The 8404-nt window shown below is 38.1% G+C and overlaps 1 protein-coding gene across 1 annotated transcript; it reads right to left on the bottom strand.

Moving 5' to 3' along the window:
- Positions 1-6494: 6494 nt before the first annotated feature.
- On the bottom strand, positions 6495-8180 carry LOC137037228 (progranulin-like). The gene is made up of 5 exons (XM_067411049.1): positions 8063-8180; positions 7728-7907; positions 7507-7644; positions 7019-7130; positions 6495-6885 (listed from the first exon to the last, which is right to left on the bottom strand). The coding sequence occupies exons 2-5, from the start codon at positions 7905-7907 to the stop codon at positions 6872-6874; spliced, it is 444 nt and encodes a 147-aa protein (XP_067267150.1). The 5' UTR covers positions 8063-8180; the 3' UTR covers positions 6495-6871.
- Positions 8181-8404: the final 224 nt, after the last annotated feature.

The raw sequence follows: 8404 nt of genomic DNA, 5'->3' as shown, positions 1-8404 counted from the left end.
TGATACATAAATGACTGTGACATTTAGATTCCTTACAACAATTTGGTAAATCATTGACATATGGAAAACAACAGTGGACCCAAAACTTACCCTTGACGGAGACCCATCTCCTTGTTTTGTAAAGCTGATCCTGAATTATTTGTTTTAACACACTGATCCAATTTATTGCCTGCTGAGAGAAGCTAAACAAATTTTATTTATTTAAGAGAATTTCATGATTCACAGTATCAAATGCCTTTTTAAGGTCTAAAAACACTGCACCTACCACATCTAAAGCTCCCTTCATAAATTCTGTGAGAAAGCAGTTTGCCATTTCTGTGGAGTACTTAGGCCTAAAACTGTTTAGAGTGAAGTAGATCATGCTTTTCTAGATAGTTTATAAGTTGTTCAGCTACCAACTTTTCAAAATTTTTGAAATTGCAGGGAGTATAATAATTCTGAACCTCATCAACTGACCCTGCCTTAAAAATTGGGGTTATAATAGAAGTTTTCCAATTTGAGGGGAATTTACTTTCTCTAATAGATAAGATTATCAAATTTACCAAGGGCTTTAGTAGATAAGCACTATATATTTTTTTTTACAAATGTGGTATCCATTCCAAATATATCTTTAGCCCTTGAATTATTATCCAGAGCACTTACTACTCCCTTTGTAGGGAGTTTTGGGTTTGGGGTTGGGGGAATAGTACAGTATGAACAAAATATTTAATGGAACTGCAAAGATTTTGTACTGGTGGTTGGGGCTGTCTGGGCCAATTTTTTGTCTCAGTCCAGCCCTGCATAAGAAAGCTGACCAAACTTGACATTTTCCACTCAAATTCAGTGAGGCTGTGAAGTAACGTTATTACCCAGGAGAGCAACTTTGGCCATGCACTTGGTGCCCTTTTTCAGTTTGTCAGCAAAAAGCATCCCAGCAGGTCTTGGCTGGCCTGCCTCCATACTGGTAAACCACTGATGGGTGATGTGTGAATGTGTGAGAAAATGGTCATGAGTTTATCTCATCTAAATTAGTTCATGGACAGACAGCCGTTTCTCAATATGCGCACTTGTCTGTACTTGTGGACGTTATCAGTCGCTGTCCAAGTACTGTTCCAATTCAAAGTTAACATTTAGCCAAGTACAGTTCAAATCCAAGGATGTGTTCTTGATCCGCCCCTTTTATCGAGGATGCATCGAGAGGTGACTTGTGCAGATTTGAGACAGCCAGGTATCCCAGAATGCATATCACACTAACCAGCAAGCGTCAATAGTAAAGGAGAAAATCCGCATAATTTAATGATATGTAGTTTTAAGAGTTTTTCAGGCGAGAATGTGCTGGTTTAAAGCTCAAATTTGTGGTTTATTGATAAAGATAGCACCTTTCTGAAAATTTGATCTGACGTTGTCGGAGTTGTGAGATCCAGGCGATCACCGGACGCTCAGCGCTCATGTACCCAGCCGAGAGCAGCCTTACCTCGGCTAGTCCTTCTGACGTTTGCCGCTGGCTCCGTTTTGGCTGAGGGCAACTTGACGTTTCATAACTTTATACATATGGCTATTTAACTTTTGTGTCCTACAAAAGCGCTGATTTTGTACGCTTGACTGGATTGTTTGCTTTATTTCTTATACGTTTAATGTCTATTTTTGATAATTAAAACATTTAACAAAAAGAGACAGGGTTGTGTTTTATGTTATAGCCTATTTAATTACAGAAAAGATAATAAGAATATGCACAAATAGTATTACATTTGATATTTTTGAAATATATACGAAAAGAGGCAGGGTTGTTTAATATTTCGTTTTGTTGCAGACCTTGCAGAATCAATCACTCGTTGGCTGTGGCTATTAATATGTTTTTGTTTGTTTAATATGTTTTAGTGGTGTTTTATTACATACAGAGATAACCGGAGAAGCCAGGGCGAGCTGAGTGACGTTATCAAGTACGCTGCTGTTCCATTTCCAGAATCACCGGACTTGCGTCCTTCCGTCCACCTGAGTCCTTTCTCCTGAGTGGAACTTGCCAAGTCCTAACTACCAAGGACGCGAGTCCGAACTTTGCGAACTTGGTTTTGAGAAACGCCTAAGGTAACTACGTGTACAACGTGTGAAATCATGAAGGCCCATCCCTAAACCAAGTCCCCAATGGATTAGAGCAAATGCCGGTTGAAAATGCCCATTGTGGTTTGTAAAGGTCCCACTGTTTAGGAAACACCAACTAGAGTTTTGCAGAGATGCATACCTGCATGATCTTGTGGTCATCAACTACAAATCACTGTTAGTTCAATGTCACTGTCTCCACCCATGTGTGCTGTCAGCTTTCATCAAAATTTCAATGCTGATCCAACACACTTTAAACATTGAAATTTCAGTCTCAACCAAAAACCAAAACTCAACATTGTATCAATGTCACCATTCGATCTGGGTGTGCACTGTATAAATAAATAAATAAACAAATAGGCTACATAAAACAAGCACATGGAAGATGATTTACAGTCACTTTTTCTTTGGAATGATTGTTTATAATATTTATTCCAATAATATTTTGTATAAGCACTGAAGTACTTTTTAGTTATAATAATGGAATTATTTTTGGTCTGTGAATTGCTAAATTATCAGGGATAACTTATGACTTGTGATGTTTTCTTCTGTACTTTAATTTTCTTGGGACCCCTGAAGAATTTTCTCTTGTATTCTGTTCCATTCATTCTGGTATTGTTTCTTAATTAAAAAGTGTAACTAATTTACCTGATTTATCTTTACTTAATATGGTGTGTGGTAAAAGCTTATGTCACTGTTTTGCCTGTTCAGTGTTCTAGGACATTTATTTTGAAGTGTATTTTCTGTTTCCAGTGAGGGTTTCCCCTGACTGTTCTGGGAAAAGATTAAAAACTTCTAGAGAGTCGAAAACAGTGCCGTCTGGTGGTTAGTAAAAAATAAAGCAGCCAAAAGCTTGTGGAAGAAGTTCCTTTGGATGAAGCAGCCACCTCTGTAATGAATCGGGACACGACGTGGGATCCATGTGCCGGCTTTATTAAGCAATATTCGTGGTCAAACAAGGCAGAATCGTGGTCGTGGAACAGGCAGTAGATCAGGGCAGGCAGATATCAATCACGAGTCCAAATCCAAAGGGCAGGCAGCAGAGAATCGTACACGGGAAACAGACAGGATCAGTAACAGGCAGACAAACACAATGACAAACGCTCAGAAATGCAAACCGCAGTAATACAAGACCTTGCAATGAGTGTGAGAATGAGAGTGGCTTAAATAGTCCAGGTAATGTGCTGCAGCTGGGTGTGGGTGATTGCTGATTGGTGGAGTGAGTGCAGGTGATTGGCAGGGAGGATTATGGGAAATGGAGTCCGGGAATGACTGGAACTGTGACAACCACACACTCCATAGATATGAAATAATATAATTTAATATGATGTAATAGAAGTATAATATAGACATATTATGCCTAACAGAGTTGCATATGGCAAGTATTTTGCCTGAAATAATTTGTATTCTTCATATTAGTTGTATGACTAGTAAAGTAAAATCTGGGGTTCGAACATGCAAAATGAATCACGTGATTTTACAGAAAGTGAAGGTGCGTTCACGCGGCCTCGTAATTCCTGTAGTTACGAGATTCTAGCTTGTAAAAAGTGTTCACGTCCTCGTAGAGCTCGTAATTACAGTTTGTAAGCTGGGAGTTTTCTGAAAGCTCCCAGATGTACCATGTGCCGCTGTACCACCTGACTGCTGTAGATTCATAGGCGTTGATTGTGGTGCCATGGAAACGCATAATTCTCAATCCAAGGACATGAACAGCTCCAAATATAACGTCACATGTTGTCATCTCAAGATTCCAGTAAATACGAGGTGGCGTGAATGCAGCATGAGTCTATAGGTGTGTTCGACATCGACTGCGGCTGGATGCAACCGATCGTCCAGAGTAGCCACGTGCAGGCGGGGAGGAGCTGAAAAGTTGGACACTTTCTGCTTCCCGTAGTGACGCTTGCACTGCGTTTGCATACTTTATCACAGCTGAAGTGAAATGAATGCAATATTTCACTAATACACTGATGGGATATCATTCACATTACTATGACAGGTTTGGCCTCAGTCAAGTCAAGTCACCTTTGTTTATATAGCGCTTTTTACAATGAAGATTGTGTCAAAGCAGCTTTACATTGATAACTGGTATATCATTTTGGCTGCATAGCAGCTCTTAAAGAATAGTGTCAATGCAGGCAGATCAAAGCCTCGTTGAATATCAAATGTCAAGTCAAATGTCAAGTGTCCCCAACTAAGCAAGCCAAAAGCGACAGCAGCAAGGAACCCAATCAGGTGACATCAGGTGCAAACAGGTGGCAAATAGGTGTTAAAATGGAGAGAAAAAAAAAACCCTTGGGATAACCAGGCTTAGTCGGGGGCCAGTTCTCCTCTGGCGAACAGTGCTTTGTTACGATTCAGGTTGCTATCATAAGTCCGATAGGATCGCAACATTCAAAGTATTTATTTCAGTTCCATCCAGTTGAGGATCGTATTCATCACGCCGGTATGGACGGTCTGTTGAGGAACTGTGCCACTGGCTGTCTTGTCGATGAGGACTTCACAGTGGATGATCCAGTTAACTCAATCTCTGCTGATACTTCAGGGCTGCGTTGTGGTCGTGTCAGGGTGCCAGTCCTCGATCTCACCTGGATACGGCCCGGATTCGGCTGACTACGGTAAACCTCGGGATAAACAGAAAGACTAATATTAGCATAGATGCCATTCTTCTTCTGATGTAACGAGTACATCTGGTGTTATAGGAAGTGTTCCCGGTTCCAGCTGACCTAATTTATGCAGCCTAATAATTTTGAAAATATAAATTTATAATGTGTTATGTGTATGCCAGGTTAAAGAGATGCATTTTAAGTCTAGATTTAAACTGAGAGAGTGTGTCTGCTTCCCGAACAATGCTAGGAAGATTGTTCCAGAGTTTAGGTGCCATATTCTAGGTATTATCAGCTGGCCTGAATTCTGAGATCGCAATAGACGTGAAGGACTATAATGTATTAAGAGCTTGCTTAGGTACTGGGGGGCTAAACCATTTAGTGTTTTGTAAGTAATTAGTTAGATTTTAAAATCTATACGATGTTTAACAGGAAGCCAATGCAGTGATGACAGAACTGGGCTAATATGGTCATACTTCCTAGTTCTAGTAAGAACTCTAGCTGCTGCATTTTGTACGAGCTGTAGTTTATTTATCAAGCGGGAGGAACAACCACCCAGTAGAGCGTTACAGTAATCTAGCCTTGAGGTCATGAACGCATGAACTAACTGTTCTGCATTTTTCATTGAGAGCATATGTCGTAGTTTAGATATATTTTTAAGATGGAAGAATGCAGTTTTACAGATGCTAGTAACATGGCCTTCAAATGAAAGATTGGTATCAAAGAGCAGGTTCCTAGCTGATGACGAAGACTTAACAGAGCAGCCATCAAGTATTCGAATCTCTGTTTTTTCTGAATTTAGTAGTAGGAAATTACTGGTCATCCAGTTTTTTATATCAGCTATACATTCTGTTAATTTTGCGAATTGGTAAGTTTCGTCAGGGCGTGAAGAAATATATAGAGCTGAGTATCATCAGCGTAACAATGAAAACTAATGCCATGCTTCCTAATGATATCTCCCAAGGGTAGCATGTACAGAGTGAAAAGCAACAGTCCTAGTACTGAGCCTTGCCAACCTCAGTGATGCTTGATAACTTTTTTCTTATGCCTTATTCATTTGCATTGTGAATATAAGACATCTCTGTCAGTCAGAGGGTAAGATTATAAATGTCACAAGGATGAGGAATTTATTTTTATTTTCACAACTGTCACGTTACTTACAATAAATTAGTAACTAATAACAAAATGTTTCTAACAATAAGTTTTGTACTTTGCAGGAATCTTGGCATAGTACACTGAAATACACGTTTCAACAGGAAAACTCTTGTAGACCTGAAAATCATGGATTGCATTTTATGTTGCAATAAAGTAAAGGTGTGGTTACATTTGTGAAATTCCATTGAAAGTTTGTTGGCATAAAAATCTATTGTCCAGGTGTAGTGATGTAATGTATGAAGCACATCTCGCACAGAAGTCACTTTCAAGCAGCTTTATCTTGGTCAATGGTGCAAATTTGAGTGACCAACAAAATTTTGTGTGGATTCCTGTTGAAATACATTAAGATAATTCAAACTCATTTTCTTACCAATAAAATATACTTGTATTCCAAACTAGTATGCCTGGTATGGCCTTATGGGATTCAATTACGGTACAATGTTGCCTCAAGGCAACATGCCATTTTTTGTAATGTCCTATGATACATTTGATGATATATAATGCAAACGCAAAGAACTGGGCAAATACTTTGCATATAAAATGTGACTATTAATATGTTTAAATGGAAACTCTTCAGTGATCAGTTTGTAAGAAGCTAGCTTAGGTGTTTTATTTCATATTGGACTCATCAAAGTTTAAATAAAAACAACAACACAAGGATACAGTTTCAGTTCTGAGTTTATTATATCATTGATAATACTAATGCGCTTTGCATAGTAGTTCATTGTTTTACAATGTTGTAGCTATGAGAAAGTCAGTGCATTGAAGCGGAGTACAAAAACTTCCTGTAAAAGATTCATTCATAAACACTGATTAATTCATGAATAAAGTACCATGTAGATGGATGATTAAAAATACGTTCTCAAATGCAAAATCATTTATTAAATGGCAAATCAATTTGACTGTAATTCTATTAATGTTTATTTCACATGAATTAAGTTTGGATGTTTGATTAATCAATCCTCAAGAGTTTGAAAGCCTCTTTCACTTTGACAGTTTTTGAAAAGAGGTTCCCCGAGGTCATGGGAGTTGTTTCCTTACAACACCAACTCTATAATAGATAGAAATGCAACTTGTAAAATGAGCAAACACAAAACTATACATTGCATGAGATAAATCTATTAATCATTATTTCAGCTTGATGATTAGGCATGATTAATACAGCAACATGAAGTTTGTTTTACCGCTGCAGCACCCCCACTGGCCAGTCGCAGTCTTGCAGCAGAACTTCTCAGCTGGGCAGTAGACATTTCCTTCACAGTGAACGGTTTCAATTTCGTTCTGCCTTTCAAGATCCTGGTCATTTCAATTCACAGGAATTATGTTAGTAAACACCTAACCATAAATTCACCTGCTTAGAAAAATCTCTAAATGAACCATTTAAATTTTTTTTTACAGCTTAAATAAATAGAACATAGCAGAATAATCAAACAGAATGAACTAAAGCATATTTCTGCTTTTAAACCATCCAGAATTCCATTGTTTATTTTCACAAACAGAGAGAGAAATTAAAATGACTATTTATGATAATCAAAAACATAGAATGTTTTTTGAAACCCAACTATTTCTTTAAAGATTAGAAGAAGTCATATGACATTGTCTGTAAAGATTGTCAAGTATGTAGGTCATTGTAACATGATAGCTTTACTTTAGAGTCTGAGTACTGAAATACCTGAGTTTTCTGGATAGCTCTGGAGGCCGGCTGAGGAGAAGACGGCAATCTCAACCACCCCCTCAAACAGTGGGTCGATGTCGAATCGCAGTGATAACCATGACGGCAGCAATGAACTCCATCTCTGCAGCACTGACCCTGAAGGAGCGGGCAGAAAAAACAAAGGTTAAACCTTAAACTTAATGGAGTATAAAACAGTTACACATTTTACTGTGATTTACCATTGAGAATGGACAGCAGCTCCACACTCCATAAGGACTCAGACAGCATGTTGTTCCATCAGGACACACAGTAGCAGCATCACAGTGAACCACAGAGACAGACTCACTATCAGAGAGATCCATCAGTGTCTCATCTGCAGCTACAAGAGCTGCCATGAGTAACATCAACACTGGAACCATCTGAAAATATGACATGAAAATATAATAATATAATATGTTACAATATTGATTATTGAAAAAAATGTTAATCTGCTTTAACATGTGATATTACTGATAATGTGGCAAGGTCTAAAGTCAATTACAGATCGATTGACAGTAAGAATAAGAACATTTACCTTGCTTTTAGTCTGGGTTTCTTCTTTGTGGATTGTGTTTTGCTGCTGTCTGAGCTGTCCTGTGATGTTCTGATTGTATCTCTTATATATATACACACACACACACACAGCTCCTCCCCTGTAAAACAGGAAATGTGTTGAGCCAAAAATTTAACCATGAAGTTTAGATAATGCTTTTTTTAATTTTTTAAACATACGGAAGTCCTTATATGAATGTCCTGTAATAGGATATGAAAGAATGGCAATAGGAGTAAGACAGAAACATACATGGGTAGTAAGAGGATCACTTCCTCTCATCCCATCATATACATTTAAAACCATTTTAAAACCACTTTCAGAAAT

The sequence above is a fragment of the Chanodichthys erythropterus genome, chromosome 15, assembly GCF_024489055.1.
Source record: "Chanodichthys erythropterus isolate Z2021 chromosome 15, ASM2448905v1, whole genome shotgun sequence".
Taxonomy (NCBI): domain Eukaryota; kingdom Metazoa; phylum Chordata; class Actinopteri; order Cypriniformes; family Xenocyprididae; genus Chanodichthys; species Chanodichthys erythropterus.
The sequence above is the reverse complement of the archived record's forward strand: the minus strand, read 5'-3'. Positions and strand labels throughout refer to the sequence as shown.